The sequence below is a fragment of the Cavia porcellus genome, unplaced genomic scaffold (genome assembly GCF_034190915.1).
Source record: "Cavia porcellus strain 051 isolate PalLab524CR breed Dunkin Hartley unplaced genomic scaffold, mCavPor4.1 scaffold_2, whole genome shotgun sequence".
NCBI lineage: Eukaryota > Metazoa > Chordata > Mammalia > Rodentia > Caviidae > Cavia > Cavia porcellus.
The window spans coordinates 29,491,142-29,514,270 of record NW_026947485.1 but is presented as its reverse complement, the minus strand read 5'-3'; the positions used below and the strand labels follow the sequence as shown (position 1 = coordinate 29,514,270).

At 53.6% G+C, this 23,129-nt stretch overlaps 3 protein-coding genes across 9 annotated transcripts; all 3 read left to right on the top strand.

Moving 5' to 3' along the window:
• The first annotated feature begins 2 nt into the window (after positions 1-2).
• Hoxa11 (homeobox A11) lies at positions 3-3,773 on the top strand. Its single transcript, XM_003467968.4, has 2 exons — positions 3-885; positions 2,269-3,773. The coding sequence occupies exons 1-2, from the start codon at positions 162-164 to the stop codon at positions 2,499-2,501; spliced, it is 957 nt and encodes a 318-aa protein (XP_003468016.1). The 5' UTR covers positions 3-161; the 3' UTR covers positions 2,502-3,773.
• Positions 3,774-5,466: 1,693 nt separating this feature from the next.
• Positions 5,467-22,658, top strand: Hoxa9 (homeobox A9). 3 transcript variants are annotated; one of them, XM_063239843.1, is made up of 3 exons: positions 5,467-5,635; positions 20,180-20,269; positions 21,294-22,658. In XM_063239843.1, exons 1-3 carry the CDS (start codon positions 5,626-5,628, stop codon positions 21,530-21,532), a joined length of 339 nt encoding a protein of 112 aa, XP_063095913.1. In that variant the 5' UTR covers positions 5,467-5,625; the 3' UTR covers positions 21,533-22,658. The 3 variants fall into 3 exon arrangements, with proteins under 3 accessions (XP_063095913.1, XP_003468012.1, XP_063095904.1); XM_063239834.1 differs by lacking the exon at positions 5,467-5,635 and adding an exon at positions 18,362-20,006; XM_003467964.4 differs by lacking the exon at positions 5,467-5,635 and having other exon boundaries at positions 18,361-20,269.
• Positions 5,477-17,347, top strand: Hoxa10 (homeobox A10). Of its 5 annotated transcripts, XR_010044427.1 has the most exons (4): positions 10,721-11,934; positions 13,109-15,750; positions 15,844-15,908; positions 16,326-17,347. XR_010044427.1 is itself a non-coding variant. In XM_063239806.1 (2 exons), exons 1-2 carry the CDS (start codon positions 5,626-5,628, stop codon positions 13,381-13,383), a joined length of 285 nt encoding a protein of 94 aa, XP_063095876.1. In that variant the 5' UTR covers positions 5,477-5,625; the 3' UTR covers positions 13,384-17,347. The 5 variants fall into 5 exon arrangements, 2 of the variants coding, with proteins under 2 accessions (XP_063095876.1, XP_063095867.1); XR_010044424.1 differs by having other exon boundaries at positions 15,844-17,347; XR_010044423.1 differs by having other exon boundaries at positions 13,109-15,908.
• Positions 22,659-23,129: the final 471 nt, after the last annotated feature.

Here is a 23,129-nt window from a genome sequence, read left to right as displayed (position 1 = left end):
ACATCGGGTCACATGACCAGCACCTCCCTGCTAAGGATGGGGATAGATTTCCACGTCAGCTTACGTCTCCAAATTTCTACTTCACGGATCCGCTTCAAAGAGGCAGCTGCAGTGGAGAATCATGTTAAGCTCGGCTACTGCGGAGAGCCCAAGGTAGCCCAATGATGGATTTTGATGAGCGTGGTCCCTGCTCCTCTAACATGTATTTGCCAAGTTGTACTTACTACGTCTCGGGTCCAGATTTCTCCAGCCTCCCTTCTTTTCTGCCCCAGACCCCGTCTTCGCGCCCAATGACATACTCCTACTCCTCCAACCTGCCCCAGGTCCAACCCGTGCGCGAAGTGACCTTCAGAGAGTACGCCATTGAGCCCGCCACTAAATGGCACCCCCGCGGCAATCTGGCCCACTGCTACTCCGCGGAGGAGCTCGTGCACAGAGACTGCCTGCAGGCGCCCAGCGCGGCCGGCGTGCCTGGCGACGTGCTGGCCAAGAGCTCGGCCAACGTCTACCACCACCCCACCCCCGCCGTCTCGTCCAATTTCTATAGCACGGTGGGCAGGAACGGCGTCCTGCCGCAGGCTTTCGACCAGTTTTTCGAGACGGCCTACGGCACCCCGGAAAACCTCGCCTCCTCCGACTACCCCGGGGACAAGAGCGCCGCGGAGAAGGGCCCCCCGGCGGCCACGGCGACCTCCGCGCCGGCGACCTCCGCGCCGGCGGCGGCCACGGGCGCGCCGGCAACTTCAAGTTCGGACGGCGGCGGCGGCGGCGGCGGCTGCAGGGAGGCGGCGGCGGCCGAGGAGAAGGAGCGGCGGCGGCGCCCCGAGAGCAGCAGCAGCCCCGAGTCGTCTTCCGGCCACACTGAGGACAAGGCCGGCGGCCCCAGTACGTATAAAGGCAGCGCCCAGCGCTTTATGAAAGGGGAGTTGGAAATCTAGCGCAGCACCGCTGTTAAATTTTTATATGCTGTTTTATAAGCATATAAGGTTTATGAAGGGCCTTTAGGTTTCCCCCAACAAAACTTTGTTATAAAAGGCGGGATCACGTGGCGAGTGCTGAAATTGGCCGTGAAATACCCACCGGCCAAAGCATGCCTGGAAAAAAAAAAAAAAAAAAACTCCAGTTTTCTCTTTTTTTCCCTTCTCAGCTCCCAAACCCGGCAGCTCGATCCCGCTCGGGGCCAGCTTCAGGCTGGGAGCCGGAGGTGGGCGCCTGTAAATTCCCCCTGCAAGGGCTTCAGGAGCCTTTGATAGAAAGGTAATCCGGAGATTTTTATAAAAGCCATGTGTTGCGCTGGGACTCCAGTCCCCGGCTGGGATTCAAAGGCATCGCTGTTTAACGATGGAGCTAGGAGCGAGTTTAACAGATAGAGTAGCCTGCTTAGCTCAAGCAATATATTAAAAGAAACAAATTAACCCAAAGTTGGCCTTTTTGTCCAAAGGAAGCCATTTTCCTCCAGCACGGTGGCAATTACGTGCCGCCTTCTGTCTAACTGCATGTTATTCACAATTGTTATTAAATCTGTCAAAAGTGAATTTTTTTTGTCTTGTAGGTTTTTTTTTTAAAGGGAAACAAGTAGAGCCTATTTGAAGTTCCCTCCACTCTACCTAAAAGAGCACCCTTGCCCAGTACCAAAAGTCTGATGGTCCCCTTGCTGTGTAGCAGTGGGCTTCAGCAGGCCCAGGGTAGGGGAATTCTGCTGCCACCTCCCACCTCGAGGGAGCTGGGAGCTGGTGGGGAAACGCACGAGTGAGTGGCTAGAGCTCAGGTTGACAAAGATCCCGCAGCAGCCCAGTTATAAATGAGAGCCCAGAGCCAAATCTCGCCGCAACTGGGATAGCCTGGGCCGGGGACTGCCTTTACTGCCTCGGGGACAGGCAGCCCAGGTGCTGAAGGTGAAATGTCCCCAGGCGCTGTTTGTTTAGTCTGGCGGGGTGAGAGGCAGCCAGCAACCCCCACTCGGCTGCTTTCAAAGCGGTTTCAGCAGCACAAACTCGCCTGTTGCTGTGAGGAGCTTCCCTCTCTGCTCTGGGGGCAGCAGGAGCACCTTCCCCAGGGGCCTGTCTAAGCAGCAGGCTTTTATCTAGGGCTGAGCCTCTGGCTGCAACTTGTCCCCAGCGGGAGCAGGAGGATAGAGGCCTGGGGAGACCTTGAGAGGGCTTCAGCTGGGCCCCCGGTCCCTGTGATCAGCCTTTTTCCTCAAATCAGGGTTCTGGGGTAGATTGCAAAATCCATGTCAGCTCACCCCCTTCCTTTACTGCTCCATAGGTGGCCAACGCACCCGCAAAAAGCGCTGCCCATACACCAAGTACCAGATCCGAGAGCTGGAGCGGGAATTCTTCTTTAGCGTCTATATCAACAAAGAGAAGCGCCTGCAACTGTCCCGCATGCTCAACCTCACTGACCGTCAAGTCAAAATCTGGTTTCAGAACAGAAGAATGAAGGAAAAAAAAATTAACAGAGACCGTTTACAGTACTACTCAGCTAACCCGCTCCTCTAAGGCTCCAGCCAGCTGAAATTGGGTGGGGGGCTTCATACACATGAAATGATATGCAGATTTTGCCCTTGACAAGGTCAAGGCACATGGTGACTTGTGAAAAAAGGAGGTATACAAGAGAGGAAGGCGACATTGAAATAGCCCAAACAGGAGAGGGCCTAGGACACTCTTGGTTAAGATCTCAGCGGTTAAGATTTCTAATAATTGGATTCTGAGCTTTGTGCATCAGCTAGAATGAATGGTTTGGGATGCCTGGTGGTTCATTCTCGGAGCCCATGGTGCTTCAGGCTGGGTGTGGTCTCCACTGGGGACAAGGCCTCCCCCCTGCCAGGGCCTCTGGAGGCCAACCCCCCTCCAAGACCCTCCCCACAGAGCCTAGCTACCCCCAGGACTCCTAAGTCAAGAAGCTGTATGCTCTCCAAGCCCAGTTTAGCTTGGAGATAGGGGCAAGAGGAATTCTTAAATGCCCAGTATGGGGCTACTTTCTGAAGCCAGTGTGAAAGGCAGCTGGACTAAGAAGAGGTGGCTGTAAGTTGGGGAAAGGCTGCAGGTCCTGGAGGGAAAGAAATCTATCCAGGTGGCATGCATGTCTTCCACTCCTAACTACTCACTACACTGACCCAGGTCTGAGCTCCTAGCAGTCACTTTTTGCAGTCCACCAGAATTTTGTTCCTTCCAAACAAGGGTCTTCATTCCAGCCTGCCACCCAGGCCCAAAGCCTGGTTGCAGATAGGACTGTTCTTGAGGTGTAAGGCATTGAAAAACCCAGAGGCTGCACCCAGGCCGCTGGCCCCTCGATCTCTGCAGGAAATGCCTGTGGAGTGCAGCAGTTTGGCAAAGTCTCCACCACATTTAATGAAGCTGGGATTTTGCTCTATGTCGGGCAGTGGGCCTGGCCAGCGAGTCCTCGCCTATGGCTATGAGGGGCTGGAGTCCCCCCAAATCCCAGGTTCCAGCTCCACATTCTGCCGTCATTGGTCATTGACTCAGAACTGAGCTTAGAAGCTTTCCGAGACCTTCCAAAAGCCTGAGAGTGATTTGGAATTATTTTAAAAAATAAATATTATATTATATTATATATATATATTTCCCTGAAGGAACCAAAGCGAATTTTAAAAAGATGCAATGTGGAGGGGTGATGAAAATATTTAAAGGCTCTATCTGTTTACAGTGGTCCACGGTTAAACTTGCTCACTGCTAAGAACATTTGAATGTACGCTTCATACAGGGATGGTGTTCGAAAGACTTGTAAATAAAGGAACCATAACCTAATTTGTTTGAATACTGCTTTTTTTTTTCTTTTTTTTCTTTTTTTTTTGCCATTGGTTGACTTTCTTAGGGCTATTGGAGGGAGTGGGAAGAGTGTTGAGAATGATCTTTTTAATCTCTTGCCACATTTGGAAAGCGTTAGGGGGATGCTTGGAGGCAGTTCAACTCGCTAGAACCTGGGGACCTCGTTTAGGAAAACCAGGCACCATCCCCTTGAATCTCTTCTGTCTCTCAGTATAAAGAAATGTCTGGTGGCTCTGCTTGTCTTGGGAGTGTTGGCCTGTCCTCGGTTCCTACCCACCTCGTGTGGTGTGTCCTATGCAGCAAGTACACAAGAGTCAGGGAACAAGGAAAATAAAGACAGTGGAAACTTGAGTATCAGGTCCTGGTGTGACATTCCTCTCCCTTTTACTGCCAAATGTCTCCCCTTCCCACATCCTTTTACTAGTAAAGGGGCAAGTTACAGGCCTCCGAGGGGCGAGCCAGTGACTGATTCAGGATTTAGCTACAATTGAAGCCAAGCTTAGGATGCCAAGGTGGTTGGCCATGTCTTTGTGGAAAATGGGGTCTAAGAGGTGGCATGTCTTAGGGCCTAGAATGTGGGACTTGGTCCTGTTGAACTGACCTTTAGCCCTGAAGAAACCCTTGAGGTTTGAGGTGGCCAAAGAGTCTGACCCCAGGCTGCCCTTGCTCACCTCAGGACGTGAAGGCCCAAGGAGGACCCCTCTGGGGTGCTGTGTGGATGTCTTCAGCAAGTGGGGGATCAGCCTGGTTACCAAGGCAGAGTAAACCCTCGGGATCCTCTAAGTGGCTTTCTCCTCAGCTCCCAGCTGAGGCAGCATTTTGCCTCTGGGGAAAGAAAGATGCCGGTTTCCTCTTTGTTTGCTGCCTTTGAACTTCTGCCTTAAATTTGGACATCACCCATAACCTTGAGGGGCAGAGCGGAAAGGACAGAGCCTTTTGTTGCCCACCCCACACTCTTTCCAGCCACCCAGGCAGGGCCAGAGCAACAGAGAGGGTCTCATTTGAAGAGAGGCCCCAGCCCCCTGCTCTGTTTATTTGTTTGTGTGTTTGTCTAACTGGCGCGACAGGGGGAATGGAGCTGAAAGGGAAGAGAGACAACCCCAAATGAAATGTCTAGTTTGATAGACAGACACACAGAGAGGGACAAGGGCCCTCCTGGGGGGCTGGCAGGGGGCGGGCAGGGAAGCCCAGGTTTAGGGAAAGACTTCCTTTGGGATGGTTAAAGATTAACCAAACTCTCTCAAGTTGCTGGAGAGAGTCTAGCCAGGAGAGCTGCTCTCTGGCGGGCGGCGGGCGGGCGCGGGTTTGATTTCTGAGCCCTATAAAAGCCCGTCCTCAGATGGCTGTGACAATATGGTCGTAAACCCGTCCAGGGCCGGCCAATTTGCATATTTGGAATGCGCCGCTATAAACCCGGCTGGGGTTTTGCTGCAATTTCTTAGATGTAAAAATGAGATCTCAATAGCAGCGGGCTGGGTACATTCTCTGCCTCTCTCCTTCTCTCCCTACCCGGAGCCCGCTTCCCTCTCTCGGCTCCAGGCTGGAACTCGGGCCCCGACTAGGCGCGCAGCCGCCACGAGGTGGCGCACTTCCGATCAATGTCAAAGCCGCCGGGGAGCCGGGAACCCCAGCGTGATTCTTGGCCTTTGTTCGCTTCTGATACTAAGAGCAGCACGGTACATTATTTCACTTGTCCCGCTTCCCTTCGTATCAAAAGGGGGGAGCTCACGTTCAAGAAGTAGTTGGTGTTGTAATTTAAAGCAGCTCGCCTTCGCTGGCCTCGCGGGCGACGCGGCGTGGAGAAGCCAGCTGCCCCTTGGCAGTGATTTCGGAAATGTGTCAAGGTAAGAGACCCCAAGTTTAGCAGTTTTACTGGGGTGGGGGTGGGAGTGGGGGCGCCGATGTCTAAGCAGAGATCGGGACGTAACTCGGCTTGTGGGGGTGACGCGGTAGGAGATCGCCCCCCCCCCATCTTTCCCTAAGGTTGGAAAGCAGGAGGAGGCCTGGGGCGAAAGTTGTGGGTTTTAGCTGCTCGTGCTGGCGTTTCACTCTAGGCGATCGTTCGCTGGACTGTGTGGAAATATTGGAAACAGACTGATCTGTGGATGGAGGCACCCAGGCAACAGCGTTCCAGCTGTGCTGGGATAGGAGGAGTGAGGAGAGGGTGAGGGAAAAAGAGAAGTGGCAGGACTAGAAGAAAAAACAAAGTTTCTACTCAAAACAATGGGGCGGTCGGCACGCGTGGCCCGCTGGAGCAGCGCGGGCTCCTTCCCCGGGGCATGCAGCGGGAGCTCGCTGGTTTCCTGCTAGGTGTGTCTCTAGGTCTGCTTAGAAGCCTAGGAGAAACCTTTGCTTCCCCCACCCCACCCCGCAAATTCGGAGAAGTCATATTTGACTTTGTAGGCTACTAGAGAAGTCTCTGTATTGCATATGTGGAACGTGCCGTTACAAACCTGGCTAGCGTTTTGCAGCAGTTTCCTAGAAGGGAGAGTGACATCGTTTGCGTATTTTTCAGACACACGAAATTGCATTGGTTCCTATGTCTACATTTTCGAAAAGGAGGAGGAGGGATATAGTGCGATCAAGCCGTCATTTCTTCAGCGCTGTATTTTTTTTTTAAGTTTTAAATGATCAAAATGCTAACAATTTGGGAGTCCGATTAAAATTGTCTCCCATTGTTTTTTAATTTCAAGGTCTTTTCATTAGTTTCTTGAGTTAGCTATTTTCTTTTCCCAAATATACGGCACACCGGTAAGGGAGAATCAAAGAAAGAAGGTGCTGTTTTTATGCACACATGTGTAAACTCTGCTTAAGAGAAACACTAGTCTTTGTTGAGCAAGGGCTCCCGAACTATGCCAGTGAAAGGCAGCGGTGAGAAGGCATGCCTGCCCGCACTGTGAGCTGCTCCCTGCAATCCCAGAGTACCCTCGGCTTCAAGGCCAGAGGCTGTTTATTAAGGACAAAATGAAGAATTTTACAATTCAAAAGGTATTTGCAAAGGCCCAACATTCCCTCCCTTAAAGGCAGTGCGCTTAGCTTGCTTATTGGATTCAGAAAAAAGTTAAAAGCTTTGTTAAGAATAGATTGCACCTGATCAGTTAGGAGCAGACACAACTACTGTCCTGGGGAACTGTCGACTTTCTCAACAGGAAAAGAACCTCATAACTTACGGAAAATCTTTCTGATTATGTGTAAATTCCTAAATCGGAAAGCCCTGAATTTTTGTTAATGCCGGATATGAGGAAGTACATTGATTTTTCCTGTATGGGGCCACCGTCCAACCCCACACAGTCTGCTGGATAATCTGGAGCCTGGAAAGCTTTGAGAATGACCACCAGTATATACCGCTTACAGGCTATCTCAATCTCAGAACCCAGTTTTTTTTTTCTTAAAAAAAAAAAAAGCACAACTTGTTTTCCATAGTAACATTTTATTTCCCATCATTTGTAAGCGCCTACTGAAAGAAAAAATTTGCTTGTAGTGAACTGCAGGCTAATATTCCCCACAGGGTCTGCTTGTTCTGTAGGCCTGGCAGTTACTTCGGCTCCGTGGAGGGACTGGGTGTTATCAAAATCAGGTAGAAAGGGCAGAATTTCCTCCTAACTGAAACACAGGCTCTGGCAGCTATACACTCGCGGAGGCCTGGCTGAGGCCTGCAGGCACCTAAGGTTTTGGGTGAAAGGCAATCTGAGTGAGAGAAAAGAATTTAGCAGCTGGAAGGAAGGGTGAAAGGGAAAGAAGGCAAACGGCTAGAGGAGAGAGCGAGAGAGCAGAGAGCGGGGCGAGTGGACAGAAGCCTACCGACGCTGCAGCTGAATTGCTTTTCTTAATGTCTCAGGGCTTGGAAACCTCAGGAAAGCCAAGGCGATCAATAAATGGGCTATTTTATTGAGGAGGCTAACACCTCCTTTTTATAGTCTAGGCAGGCACAGGAGCCTTGGGGCCAGTCGGGGATTCTGGGGGCTCCAGACTGACTGAGACCGCTGGGAGACTGTTTAACTTGAGCTTCTGCTTCTGCTGCATCGAAGGCTCCAGTCTGAACCAGCTGCCGGCCAGTCCTACCCAGGAAATAAGGCTCTCAAGTCCTGAGTTAGAGAAGCCTATATGTTTTTTAAAACAAGAAAGAGCCCAGATTCAACATTCTTTTGCTTTATTGCAAAGAGCAATAGAGTCATACTAGAAAAATATATCTGGCCTTCTACAAAAGTCATTGAAGACCCAAGTGCCAATGCCAGGGCTGTGATGCTGGTATCAGGCCTTCTGGCTCCTCTGCTCTTTAGCAGGGATTGCCTTTTGTACCAAGCTGATTCTTGTAACCTTGCATGGCACGTGCAGACTCCTGGATCCCAGCCAAAGGAGAAGTCCATTTGGCTGTCCTACAAGACCCTGGCCAGAGTGGGCCTGAAGATGCCTGTGTCAGGGTAGCCGGCTTGTCTTATCAGCCAAACTGGCAGGGTTCTTGAGTCCCAGGAGAGTCCTAGATGTTCTGAAGAGTTCAAAGAGAAGGCTTTGAGGGATGTGTGAACTCCTGGAAAATGATGGGTTGAATTGTGGGAATGTACAGATATGCATATTTCACAGAATAAGTCAGAACTTGCCTTAGATTTTCCTGAAGAGTCCCCAGTACTCTCAAAGGTTTTAAAAAGACAAGTTTACATCATGTCTTTCATTTTATTTTTGTAGCTTCCACCATCTCATACTTTCCAATGGCCATGGGCCCTTCCCAGACTTCAACCTGGAAAATTGCTTTCTGCATTCCCAACAGGCAAAGCTGTAGGTCGGAATGCTGGTCCAGTGGTGTGCTGGGACTTCTTTCCCTCAAGGTACCCACTTCCCATTTTCTTAGGACCTACTTCCTCATTGACCAGAGCTTTTCTGAGTAGTCTGGACAGGGCGGAGGAGCACAGTGCCTTTCTCAGGCTCTCCTCAGCTTTGTGGCATTCCAGATGGCACTGCTGAACACTTCAGGCCCAGCCAGTTTCATTCCCTGGTGCGAATGGAGACCAGGCAGATCTCTGATGCAAAAGGTATGGCCCTATGTGGTAGCGCTCTGCAGCTTTTCAGTGCTCCATTTCCTTGGGCGCTTAGGGCTAGCGTGTATATGCCTTAGCCTTGTGCACAGGACAACTCAAAGAGCCATGAGTTAGTGATGTTGCCCATGCAGACCGGGAGTCTTGATTCCTCTAAACTGCCACTTTAGCTTGAAGACTCTGAGGATGGAGAGAAACTGGCTCTCTTCTATTTTCTCTGTCTTTCTTGGCTCCTCTCTCTTCAGCCTCTGTATTTCTCTCCTGTTCTTCAGCTCTTTCTTGCTCCATCCCCTTTATGCACTCTGATATTCAGTCTGCAGCAGCCAAGTCACCGGGCACCGGGCTGAAGTGGCTGAAGCACTGAGCTAGGAAAAGCTTGGCCTCGGGTGCTGAACCTGGCCACCACCCAAGCAGCCTCAACCGCAACTGCTTGAATGTCAGAAACCAGAGAGCCTGGGCTTCACCTAGATTGCTATCTCCTGTGCTCTCAGGGTCCTCTCAGGATGCTTTCCTCTTCTGGTTGAGTTCATCCTGGGAGGGATCAGAACACAACCACCTGGATATGAGAGTCTTTCCCTGCCACAGGCAGAGGTCTGAGTGGTCTATTTTCTGAGATCTAGTGGTCAGCAGCTCCAACTCCAACCAGAGCTTGCTGGGCAGGCAGGCCTGGCACACTGTGGAGAACCATAGCCCACAGGTCAGGGGCAAGACATCAACTTCCTGGGCTCTACAGGATCCTGAAAAAGTCGAATTTCCTGAGCCTTGTACAAGTCCCATACTTGAGGGCTATCGCCCCAGGGTGACCATTTCCATTTGGCTAAGAGAAGGACTTGGTGTCTGCTGAGCAAAAGAACTGGCTTCTGATTACTCTTACAACAGGACCACAAGCCTAGCTCAGCTTCCCAGGGAGTGGATTTCCTCACCAGGGCCTTGTTAAAATGCACACACCCTTCAAGCAAGGACTGCCCCACCAGAGGATATGGAAGGAGGGGGGAAAGGGGTGGGGACACCAAGGCAGGAGTGTATGACACTGGATTTTTTCATAGCCTCTGGTAATACAGAAATGCCAAGGCTAAAAAGAGAGGGGAGAGCAGTGTGGCAGCGGTGCCTGCTGGATACCTTCCTCCAAGTTTTCTTCTCTAATTCTCCCCATTCTGGAAGCCATTGACCCTAGGGCCAATGATTCACTTCCCTTAAAAGACTTGAGTGTGGGGTTTCTTTAGGGGTGTGGGACTTCTCTGTGGGGTGTGTATGTGTGTGTGTGTGTGTTTGGGGGAGTAGCATCTGAACCTGGCTTTGGACTCCAGTTTAAGGTCTTTCACACAAGGTTTCTGATTCTTCCTTTATCAGTGCCTACCCACCAAGGTTCCTGCATAGGCGGTATAGAGACAGGTGAGGCAGGTGGGCAAACTGGAGGAGAAAACCTGATTGGACTCACAATGGAATAGGCTAATGTCAGGCCCCAAGGGGCCAGGGATAAGCCATTTCATTTTGGAGACTATTTTGTGTGAAATGTGAAAGTCTGGCAGTAGCCAGCTACCAGTTCCTTTTGGGTTGTAGAAACTCCGAGGGTCCTCCTAGCTTTAAGACCATGTCTGCCACTTTGGGGAGCCAGATTTTAGAAATGGGGCCAGCTCCAGATCCAGAGCTGAATCGGAGGAGGAACGTGAGACCCCCGACAGGGCTCCTTTAAGTGGCCAAGGAGAGTCAGGATGAAGACCACTTCCGCAACAAGGATGGCGGGCACCGTTGCAGACCGGGGTGCACACCATAAACACCCCACTTGTTAACGGGCGAGGGGCCCAAGGGTGCTTCCAACAGACAGTCGCAGCGGGCTCACCTCAGAGTAGGGGCGGGGCCGGCCCAAGGACCGGGCCCCCCCATCAACCACTACGGAGCAGCCCCCATAGCTCCAGACCTTCGGGCCAAGGTGTCACGCGTGCGTCTCCTGCTCCATCAATACAGATTACATATTTATATCAATCGCGGGCTCCGAGGGCGCCCTCAGAGAGCGGCCCCGCGCCTACGAAACCAAACTGGGAGTGGTCGCGCGGCAACTCTGGCTCGGGATTGGCTGTGGGCGCCCGCCGCGGTGCGGGGGGATTGCTAATCGTATTCAGCATGTTTTGCACAAGAAATGTCAGCCAGAAAGGGCTATCTGCTCCCTTCGCCAAATTATCCCACAACAATGTCATGCTCCGAGAGCCCCGCCGCGAACTCTTTTTTGGTCGACTCGCTCATCAGCTCGGGCAGAGGCGAGGCGGGTGGCGGTGGCGGCGGCGGTGGCGCGGGGGGCGGCGGCGGCGGCTACTACGCTCACGGCGGGGTCTACCTGCCGCCCTCCGCCGACCTGCCTTACGGGCTGCAGAGCTGCGGGCTCTTCCCCGCACTGGGCGGCAAGCGCAATGAGGCGGCGTCGCCGGGCGGCGGGGGCGGCGGCGGGGGCCTGGGGCCGGGGGCGCACGGCTACGCGCCCGCGCCCTTAGACCTGTGGCTGGACGCGCCCCGCTCCTGCCGGATGGAGCCGCCCGAGGGGCCGCCGCAGCCCCAGCAGCCCCAGCAGCCGCCGCCGCCCCCGCCGCAGCCACCCCAGCCCCCGCCACCGGCCACCTCGTGCTCCTTCGCGCAGAACATCAAAGAAGAGAGCTCCTACTGCCTCTACGACACGGCGGACAAATGCCCCAAAGGCTCGGCCGCGGCCGCAGACCTGGCCTCCTTCCCGCGGGGCCCGCCGCCCGACGGCTGCGCGCTGGGCCCCTCCGGCGGGGTGCCGGTGCCCGGCTACTTCCGCCTCTCCCAGGCCTACGGCACGGCCAAGGGCTACGGCAGCGGCGGCGGCGGCGGCGGCGGCGGCGCGCAGCAGCTCGGCGCCGGCCCCTTCCCGGCGCAGCCCCCCGGGCGCGGCTTCGACCCGCCGCCTGCTCTCGCCTCCGGCTCGGCCGAGGCGGCTCGGAAGGAGCGAGCCCTCGATTCCCCGCCGCCCCCCAGGCTGGTCTGCGGCGGCGGGGGCTCGCAGGGCGACGAGGAGGCGCACGCGTCATCCTCGGCGGCGGAGGAGCTCTCCCCGGCCCCTTCCGAGAGCAGCAAAGCCTCGCCGGAGAAGGACTCCCTGGGTAAGCGGGACGCGCCAGAGGGCTCAGTAAGGAGGGCACACGCAGGCAGACTCAAGCAAAGGAAGGAGTGGAGAACCAGGAGCCCGCGCAGCAGCCGCCGGCCTTGGCCCAAGCTGCAGGCAGGCTGACCTTGTGAACTTGCTTTTTAATATTTGGGCGTGGGGACGCAGTAAAAATTCATGTCCGGCTTAGCGCCGCACACCAAGACGTCCTCAGCGCTGGCCCCAGCTCACCCTGACTGGAGGAGACGACACCAGCGAGCAGCCCCCCTCTTGTGCATGCTCTTCCTGGTGGCACGGAGCACCCCAAGCCATGGTCCGGGCCCAGCCTGCACGGCGCGGCCCACGCGGGGGGAGGGGGAGGGAGGAAAAGTGGCTCGCCCCGCAGATAGCACGGATGTTTGTAAGGCATCCAAAATAAGCAGCCGCCAGCGCCAATAAATAAGCCCATTAACCGGCGAAGTTCGAGTTTACGATCCCCCATGTCTTTTTCAAAGTTGCTGGAGGGGCGGGAACCCTTGTTGCGAGAAGAAAAAGCAAATCCTGCTCGGACGCCAGGGGCCCTGTACTGAAAGCCAGAGAGGGGCCATTCCGTTTTCCCTGGAACTCAGAATCGCCCAGCTGCACACCCCTGGCTCTTGGAGAGATGCTCGGAAGGTTCCCTGAACTCAGAATCAGTTTTTCATGCATTCCCGGAGAGCCCTTCTTTGCCTCATCAGGTCTAGGGTAATGAGGGGACTGGAATGAGGCAGCTGAGTTTCTGGCCCCCCATCCAAGTAAGCACCCCTCATCCCCCAGTCTAGGGGCTGCAGGAAGTCCTCGCGTGCCATAGGGCAAGATGCAAAGAAAGGCGTTAAGTTCAAGATGTACAGCCTGCCTTGCCAGGCCTTTCATTCTATAAGCATCCCTGCAGCTTTGTGATAAAACAGGTGTTTAAGGGAGGGAAAATGGAGAAAAAAATTAAATTAGGAGGGGGGTGTAGACTGAAGGCCCACTCAATTTTGCAATTTTGCCACGAGTTTTGGAAGAATGGCTTGTTCTCCAAAGGAGGGCACAACCCTTTCTGTGTGTGACTTGGGCCATGCCTCTTACGGGAAAGACAACCCGAATTCACTCCACGTGCAGCCCGCATGGCCTGGACTTAACCTTCCCCTCCATATTCTCTTAAACGCCAGGCAATTCCAAAGGCGAAAACGCAGCCAACTGGCTCACGGCAAAGAGCGGCCGGAAGAAGCGCTGCCCCTACACGAAGCACCAGACGCTGGAGCTGGAGAAGGAGTTTCTGTTCAACATGTACCTTACTCGAGAGCGGCGCCTAGAGATCAGTCGCAGCGTCCACCTCACGGACAGACAAGTGAAAATCTGGTTTCAGAACCGCAGGATGAAACTGAAGAAAATGAACCGAGAAAACCGGATCCGAGAGCTCACAGCCAACTTTAATTTTTCCTGATGAAGCTGCAGGCGACGCTGTTTTGTTCTGCCTCCAGAACGCCGGTCCCCTCCCTCTGTCTTCAGCCTCTGCCCCGAACTCGCACCTGTGCCGGAGCCCTAGTCCTCTCTCCCACACTCGCCATCTTCCAGGCAGTTACATCTGTGCAGGGATGGTTTGTTCTGATTTTTTGTTTCTTTGTCTGTTTGCTTGGTGCTGGTTTACTTGTTTTCTGGGGGAAAAAGCCATATCGCGCTAAATTCTATAGAGGTAGATATTGTCCTAAGTGTCAAGTCCTGAATGGATTGGGTTTGCTGTCTCCAGGTCCCACTGCTTGAAATGGCCCCTGTCCTCTTCTACAGAGCTGGTTTCCTGCCTGGTCCTGGGCAAACCTAAGCGGGAAGGCCGAGATCTCATTGTCGGCGCAGAGGTGTCTGGCCTGAGGTCAATGGTGCAAGGAGCCACCACCGGGCATGCCTGCGTGGAGTGCTGGGCTGTGTTTAATCAGGGGATGCAGGCCCCTGGGTTTCTTTTTTTCTTTCTTCCTTTCTTCCTTGGCCAAGAGAAAGGCATGCAGGCATGGATATGCAGGTTGGCACTAGGGGCTTGACTTTGGCTGATTGAAAAAGCAAGAGAGTCAGAAAGATTAATTTTTCCTTCCTCTGTAAGATATCCTAGCTTTATAAGAAAAAAGTGACCAAGAGAAGGAAACTTCTCTTCCAGTTTTGTAAGGTCTTGCATTGCCTGACTGAAATGTTTCATTTACCTCTGAATTTCCGTATCCTTCTGGCTGTTGATAAATAATGTAGTTTTGTTTATAAATGTGGAATTAGTGGAATTTTTGTCATTAAAATCGTTACCACTGGTAACACTCGAAAAGCACATCACAATTCTCCCTATCTTGTGGAGTTTTTTTTTATTCACTTTTTTGGGGGGGCTTTCTGAAATTCATGGAAGCCTAGGATGGCTGGGGCAAACGAATAAACTAGAGAAGGGAGACATTGTTTGGATTTCCTTTATACTGTGAAGTAACATGCATAAAAGGGTCAAACCTGTAGGTGCAGAAAAAGAAAAAACTATAAATACAAATCTGTATAAATGTCTATTATTATGAAAAATTGCCAATCTTGTTTTAAGCAAATGCATTCTATCATTATTATAAATGTTAGTGCTAGCTCTATTCTAATCTTAAATCAGAATAAATTAATATTGTATTGCTGCTGTGCGTGGAAAAAAGACGATGTTTATGTTCTTATAGAATAAAAGCTGTGGAATGAAGCTTTTTAATTTTACCTCTTTTTTGACTTCTTATCTTCACCTTCCACTGTATCCCGTCCACCACTTTTACAACAGGAGTACTAGCCTGAGCCCCCTGCAATTACTTTAGGCATCTATTTAAATATTACCTAGACGGTCGTAATTTGTCTGGGCCCTATAGCCCTGGTGCCCTAAGGTTTGTCGGCTTTTGTTCAGTTTTATGACTTGCTAGTATATCTGGATTGTGGCTGTCTTGGACTAGTGGTTTCAGTTGAGAGGGGAGCTGCACAGATAGAGGAAGCTAAACAGGATTTCTTTCTGAAGCCCCAGAGAGGCTCTCAGAGGCCAGTTATTTTGCGGGTGCCCAACTCCCAGATGACTTAAGTCCCAGGAGCAGGCCAGGCCCAGAGCGCATCACTAGTGCCTTCGGCAGCGGTTAGGTGGACCGGGCCGGGGGGCCGGGATCCGCCGGGGCCGCCCCCTCCCCCAGCACGGCCTCCCCCACCTGGCGGCCCCCGGCGGGGCCACGCGTTTCCTGCTCTGCGGAGGTGGGGGCGCGCCGCTCGGGGGAGGGGGCGCGGGAGCGCGCGCCTCCGCGGGCGGGCGTCTAGGAGGGAGGGAGGGGGAGCGAGCGGCCGCGGGGAGCGAGCGCGGGCGCCAGACCGAGGACCCGGCTGGGCGACGGCCTCGGCGCTGCGGAGTCGCTGCGCGGTTCGGTGGATGGCGGCTGCGGGCTCGGGGACCGGGGCGCTGCTCCTCTGCCCTCTTCTCGCCGGCTTCCCCTTCCTTCTCTCTCCCGCCTCTGCCTCCCCTACCCCGGCCCTGCCTGCTGTCCCCCGCGCTCCCGGGCTCACCTCCTGGGCCCGTGGCTTCCCCCTTCCTGCCCGGTTCGCGGAGGCCCAGGGCGCTCGGTGGCAGCGGCGGTGCTGGGCGGCGCGGTCTCCGGGGTCTCTCCTTGGCGGCGACCGTGGCGGCGGCGGCGGCGGCGGCGGCGGCGGCGGCGGGCGAGGCGGCCCCGCGCGGGCAGCACCAGAACTGGTCGGTGATTTAGGTAGTTTCCTGTTGTTGGGATCCACCTTTCTCTCGACAGCACGACACTGCCTTCATTACTTCAGTTGAAATCGTCTCCAGGTACCTGCGCGCGCGGGGCCGGGCCCGGCCGGGCGGGGCATGCAGGCCCGGGTGATGCCAGGCCCGCGGGGCAACCTCGGCTCTCCTGCGCAGGAACCTCGGTCCGCCCCAGCAGCGTGCCAGCCGCCGGCCCCCTCCCCCCGCCCCGGCCGGAGCAGGTACGGTCAGGTTAACCGCTCCTCCGCGGACGCCGGGGGCGTGGTAAGAATTCTGGGCCTCGGGCCATTCAAGGTCAGGGGCGCTGGCGCCCATCCGGAGCGTCCCTACTGTAGCCCTGCGCCCGGCCCGCTCCGCGCCTCTCTCCTGCGAGGCTGCAACAGACACACGCCCCGATCTGGGGTGTGAGTTGAGAGATTCCTTTGCCTGTGGAGACCCAGGCCGAGACAGGAGGAGCACGGTGTCCGGGACTGGGATCATGGCCTTGTCGTCTCCGCAAGCAGGCCCTCTGCTCCCAGTGTGTCCTCGGTCCCTTTTCTTCCGCCCTCCTTTTTCTTTTATTTGTTCTTTCTTTACCCCTTCCTTCCTTCTTTGTTTTCTTCTTCTTTCATCTGTCTCTGTCCCGGTTCTCTTTCTAGATCGCCTTCTCCCCTTTCCAAATCATCCTGTCCGAAGGGGAGGAGGCCAGCAAAGGGAAAGTCTGACGGTCCCATTTTTCTCTTCGCGCTCAACTGAAAGTCCGAGTCTGCCGAGGAAGGGCCTGCGTGGGGCGACTGTCCAGGACCGTGGGGTTTGGCCTGGTGTGCCTCTGGGCCGACAAGGCCTCGGTTATGATCACGACCGGATGGCGGCGGCCTTGCGTTCTTCTTCCGCGGGTCGCCTGCGGCTGCCTGGGAGACCCGATTAGGGGGCACCCGCGGCGTCTTTGTATGCCCACACCAAAGGGCAGAGAGACCTTTGTCAGCATTCTGGAAATGAGCGCTGAGGCCCAGCCGGGCTCCGTGGAGAGCGTGGCTACTCAGGGAGCTCCACTTGCCCGGAAGCTCCTTGCATGCTTCTCCAGGCCTGCCAGTCCTAACTCGGGTTTTGATCTCAGTGAAGGAGACTTGCTAAGGCAAAGCTTGACTGCGTGCTTGGCAGTGGCGTCAGGTTCCAGTGTGTTGAATATAGCCACCTTGTACAGCTCTGTGCTGCAGAAAAGAACCCAAGAGCCCGTATTTCAAATAGGTGAAGGAAACTCAAAATTCGTGAGTCATTGGGATGCAAACTTGAGCCCTTGTTCTAAGTTGCAATCTACTGATGGGAGCCAGCCTATTATTCTTAACTACGGAAAACAAACTGTCCCTTCCCCCAACATACACATAGACTTGCCTTCAGACCCTTGGCCGCAGCGCTGTGCTTCCCTTCCCAGCTCAGGCTGGGGGCTGGGAATTGTTTTTGTTGCTCAGTCTGCCAACCTGTTATCTGAAAGTCCGGGACACCCGCTTCCCTGATTCCTCTCTGGCATTTTCCAGACCAGAGTATTAAGTTTATTTCAGAGATCAAAGTTTTGGGGAAACTCTCAGTGGAGAAGGGGTGGTTTGTAATTACATCCATTTATTATTTCTTTGTGCATGTGCAATCCCTTTCACTTTCAAAATAAAAGGCACAAAAGTCTAAATATTCTGACTCCAAATCTCTTGGTTCCAGAGGGACAATATTTGGATTAGTGAAGTTTTCCTGCTTCTCAGTACCGGTAATAGCTGGTTAACATTCGATGCCTGTTAATTATTTAATATTCCTATTTTATTCGCGGACTAACGACAGCCTTTGCTTTTTAAAAATACTAAAAATAAGCTGTGTCTTCTCTGGGTACAAAGTGGAACAAGCAGCCAGGCATGCTCGGCCTGCTGCTTACAGACAATTACAATTAGGAGCAAAATTTTCTTCAAAGGTTTATTTTTAAATGGAAATCTCGGTCCCCTGTGGACTGCTGGACACCTAGGGCTGCCATGAGGGTGAGGATGATGATGAGGAATTTACCAGGAAGGAAAATTACTAGGGGTGTGGGGAGGCTGAGGCAGCTGAGACAGGCCACGTCGGAGTTCACTGTGGCAGCCGCTTGGAGCTCCGGTGGAGGAAGGGGCTCCCGGGTGGTATTTGGTATTTGAGTAGCTTTTCGGCCTCTCTCAGAATAGAGACTAACGTTTAGGGGTCCCTGACTCTGCTCAGAATAAGGGTGTTTGGAAGGAGGAATTATTTGAACTACTGGTGAAAATGAAGGCAAAAGGAAGGGGAGAGAGCTGGAAATGACTGAGGCCGCTGGCCTTGCAGCCAGGAAAGTGGACTAATGAGAAACACACTCCTGCAGGCACAGTATTCACACGTGAATTTAATTACCCCGTTTCTAGGACCGTGGCTTTCTTTCAGAAATGGGGTGGATTTCCCCCCTTCCAATTAACAAAAGTGGTTGCAGTCTTTTCATTTGGTCTCACCCCCAAAGACTGTAAGGGGTGAGAAATAACCTTCCCAATTTGGCCAGGCCAAAGCATGGGATTAAAGTCAATGCCCCTGCCCCTCCCCGTTTTAATTTCTAGCCCTGGACTTGAGCTGCAGCTGCTTTGCTTTGGGCCTTGTAAAACTCCACCGAGTTGCTTGATTCCCTGGATAACCAAGACGAGTCCCTGGGTGAGCAGTGATGGAGGGATCCCCGAAGGGCTCACCTGGGCCCTGGACAGGCAGCTCCAGTGCGGGCTGCCCAGCCGCTGGACCCGCATGCTCCCCTCTGCGGGAGCTGCCTTTTAGCAAGCAGAATTCGCCTTCCATTGATGCTGCCTGCTTTTTCTTTTTCCCAGCTTGGGTTCCAACAGCGTGAGAAGGGTTGCAGACTTCAGCATTAGGGCTTTCAAGGATGCATTACAGGGCCGGGTTGCTAAGCCGCCTCTGCCTGGGGATGGTAAATCCCAGCTGAGTAGGAACACCATACGCCTGGCGCCTGGCGGAGGTTGTGGGCCAGGACCCAGCATGTGGCACAACCAGACCCTCAAATCCTTCCCGGTGAGGGTAGCTGCTTGTTCTCTCCCTCCCAGGTCCTCCGCGTTCCCCACTTGAGAAACAAGGGCAACCTTCAGGGGTGTCTGGGCGCTGGCTCACCAGCATCGCAGGCTGTGGGGTCCACACGAGGCTGGACCCCCTCAGTGGCCAGTCCACCCCGCTCTCTGGCAGCGACGGTGGCTGCTCTTGGAGACGCATACTGCGTTGAATTTGACTTTTTGCGGCCGGCAGAATGGGGAAACGGTGCATCTCCAGAGGACCACAGGGATTATTTACAGGGAGCTCGCCAACCAAACACAACAGTCTAATTTAACCTTTCCAAGTCCTCATAAATTTTTACAGCTGGAAGCCATGGCAAAGGCAAACGAATCTGTTGGTCGTTCCCGACTTCCAACCAGCCTGCGTGGCTTCTGAAACAATAACTCCTTATGAAATATCATAAATATAGATTTAAATACAGTAGAGCGAGAATGCGATTTGGCTGCTTTTTTATGGCTTCAATTATTGTCTAATTTTATGTGAGGGGCTCCGCCGGCCACACTCACACGCGGGACCCGCGCCTTCCTGATGGCGTGATTAATTGTGATATAAAATAGTCCGCTTAAGAAGTGGGTGGGTGGGGGGAGCGTCCAGAGGCAAAGCCAAATTTGATCTTTTAATCTTCGTTGGCCACAATTAAAACAAACCCGATCGTGGAACGGCGCGATCCCTTTGCATAAAAACATATGGCTTTTGCTATAAAAATTATGACTGCAAAACACCGGGCCATTAATAGCGTGCGGAGTGATTTACGCGTTATTGTTCTGCCGGGCGGGCACGTGACGCGCGCGGCCAATGGGGGCGCGGGCGCCGGCAACTTATTAGGTGACTGTACTTCCCCCGCCCCGGTGCCACCAAGTTGTTACATGAAATCTGCAGTTTCATAATTTCCGCGGGTCGGGCCGGGCCGGCCACGCGCGGGGCACGGCAATGGCCACCACCGGGACCTTGGGCAACTACTATGTGGACTCGTTCCTGCTGGGCGCGGACGCCGCCGACGAGCTGGGCGCCGGCCGCTACGCACCCGGGGCCCTGGGCCAGCCTCCTCGGCAGGCTGCGGCGCTGGCCGAGCACCCCGACTTCAGCCCCTGCAGCTTCCAGTCCAAGGCGGCGGTGTTCGGCGCCTCCTGGAACCCGGTGCACGCGGCGGGCGCCAACGCCGTGCCCGCCGCGGTGTATCACCACCATCACCACCACCCCTACGTGCACCCCCAGGCGCCCGTGGCGGCGGCGGCGCCAGACGGCAGGTACATGCGCTCCTGGCTGGAGCCCGCGCCAGGCGCGCTCTCCTTCGCGGGCTTGCCCTCCAGCCGGCCTTATGGCATTAAACCTGAACCGCTGTCGGCCAGAAGGGGTGACTGTCCCACGCTTGACACTCACACTTTGTCCCTGACTGACTATGCTTGTGGTTCTCCTTCAGTTGATAGAGAAAAACAACCCAACGAAGGCGCCTTTTCCGAAAACAATGCTGAGAATGACAGCAGCGGAGACAAGCCCCCCATCGATCCCAGTAAGTGTCTTCTCCTTCCAAACCAGCCGCCGCCTCCACGCCGGCCACCGGGATCTGCCGGCCCACCAGCTTTCTCTGGAGCCTGCCTTGTCTTCGCTGGGAGCCTCCCAAGCTGGGGCCGAGAGCCAGTAATTGGTGTTTGGAACACTTCAGATAGGGCCCCAAATCCAGAGAACTGTGACGAACAAGCCTGCAGGACCGGGGGAAGGGGAGGAGGCCTCTGCAGCCAGAGGGGGCGGGGCGGGCGCCTCGGACGGAGCCCAGACTGGCCGCCCCTCTCCTTGGCTGCCCAGGCTTAGAACAGAGATACTTCGGGCCGTTCTTCGAAAGCAGCACAACGGAGTCTTTTGTGCGGCTAGATTGCTTGCGAGCCGCGGCTGCAGCGCTGGCCGGCCGGGGCAACCGACCCGGGACACTGGGGGAGACGCCGATTCCCTCGACTTCTCGCCTTCAGCCGGTGGCGTAAATCCTGCCCAAATTGAGGCTGCGGGCGAGCGGGCCACGAGGATCCCTTTGCCAGATTATTCAAATACACTGGAGACCTGATCAAAGAACTGAGGGCACCCTGCAGGCCCGCTTAGCTCCCACGGCCTCCAGGAAGGTCAAATTAGGAGTAGCGAGGGTGGAGGGAAGGCTGCAGAAGGGAAGACACGGAGAGAAACGAAGTATTAATCTTGCTCCTCTAACACAGGGCAGCGGGGTTTCTCTCTGCGTGCCACAAAGGAGACCTGTTTACCCGCTTCATTCTCCCCTCAGTGCGCAAAGAGTGGGAGAAAGGACAGGAGGGACAGACAGAGGAGGAGAAAGGGCAGCGGAGGGGAGGAGGGCCGAGGTTTTACTGCGTGCAATTGTAAGTGACCGTCTGTGAGTCTGTCTGCCAGGGTCCCATTGTGTCGCAGGCTGGGCAGCGTTCCCCAACCAATTGAACGGCAAGCTGCACTTTGATCAGAGGCCCCAGGAGGCTCCCCTGGACCCAGCTAGGGTGCTTCTCCTCCTCCTAAACCTAGTGTCTCTCTCCCTGCAGATAATCCAGCGGCCAACTGGCTCCATGCACGCTCCACGCGGAAGAAGCGCTGCCCCTACACCAAACACCAGACGCTGGAACTGGAGAAAGAGTTTCTGTTCAACATGTACCTCACCAGGGACCGCAGGTACGAGGTGGCACGGCTGCTCAACCTCACGGAGAGGCAGGTCAAGATCTGGTTCCAGAACCGCAGGATGAAAATGAAGAAAATCAACAAGGACAGAGCAAAAGACGAGTGATTCCATTTGGGTTCATTTATAAAAGAGAGCAAGCTAGGGAGAAAGAGAAAGGACTGCCTGTCCCCTTCTTTCTCTCACCATACTCCACCTCCACCACCCCACACAAAGCAGCTCTAAACCCCAGGCCTCATCTCCCCCCTGGCAAACCCTGCTCGGGCTGGCTTCTAGGTCTGGCGCTTTGATGGAGGAGGTATTGTAAGCTTTACATTTTCTATAATTACAAAGGGGGGGGGACATTAGCGCTGATGGCTGTGTGTGCTAGCTTGTATATATTTTTAAAAATCTACCTGTTCCTGACTCAAAAGAAAAAAAACTACCTTTTTATAATGCACAACTGTTGATGGCGGGCTGTATAGTTTTTAGTTTGTGTAGTTAATTTAATTTGCTCTTTGTGCGGCAGGGCGATCTGCTGAGATACTTGAACACTGTGTTTTATTGTGGTAATTATGTTTTGTGACTCAAACTTCTGTGCTGGGTGACGCACCCTTGTGATTGTGAAAGCTAGAATTCAATTTGAACTCAGGTTGTTTATGAGGGGGAAAAAACAGTTGCATAGAGTGTAGCTCTGTAGTGGGATGTGTCTTCTGTATAAGTAGGCTGTTAACCTATGATTGTAAACTAGCTGTAAGAATTTCCCAGTGAAATAAAATTTTAAAAAGGGAGAGTAGTTCTCCTGGATGCATAGGTTCATGATTTCTCCACTTTTGAAATGCAGGCATTTTAGTCTTTATGTGCTCTGTAGTCTTTTCTTGCCCATTGTATGTATAATCTATATATTGAAAAAATTCATAATCAGACAAGCTTGAATATTGGTTTTGCACCAGAGAAACAGTGAGGAAATTCGGAGCTATACATATGTGCAGAAGGTTACTACCTATGGTTTATACTTAATTTTAATTGGGGGAGATGAATGCTTATTGTAATGGAGTCAATTTTATTGTTAATAAATTATACACCATGAAACTGCCATTGGGTACCGTAGATTTGTATTCTTGAATATCTCGGGTTTCCATCTGGCTGAACATACACTGTATATTTTGCAATAGTTACCTCAAGGCCTACTGACCAAATTGTTGTGTTGAGATATTTAACTTTTTGCCAAATAAAATATATTGATTCTTTTCTATTTTTGCGGGTCTCCTTTTGTATCTTGTTCTCCAGAAGAGGGGAACGTGGGTAAAGTCTCTGGTTGAGGGGAAGACTAAGTTGGGGGCGGGGAGACAATTTTACCACTGATGGACTTTGGGAAGCCAGCACTTGCCCAGCCAGTCCAGGCTGGCTTAGCTCTCCCAGCGCAGGAAGCCTAGGAAAGCGGGCTGCAGGGACAGGCTCCTGGCCTTGTGTCCATTCGCCGGTCAGCGGAGGAGCTGGGCTGGGTCCCTGGTATTGCTAGCCAGTAGCAGAGGAAAGGTCATTCTTTCATCTTGATATTCCCAAGAAATCTCCCAAATCCCAGCAGACAGACACCCGAGGCCTCTCTCATAAAAGTGGGGTTGTGTGGGGGCACAGGACCTGGAGCTGAGAGACTGTCTCCTAAAGAGGCTCCCAGAAGAGAAGAAAGAGCCCGACCAGCCTAACTGGGCCACCAATGTGGACA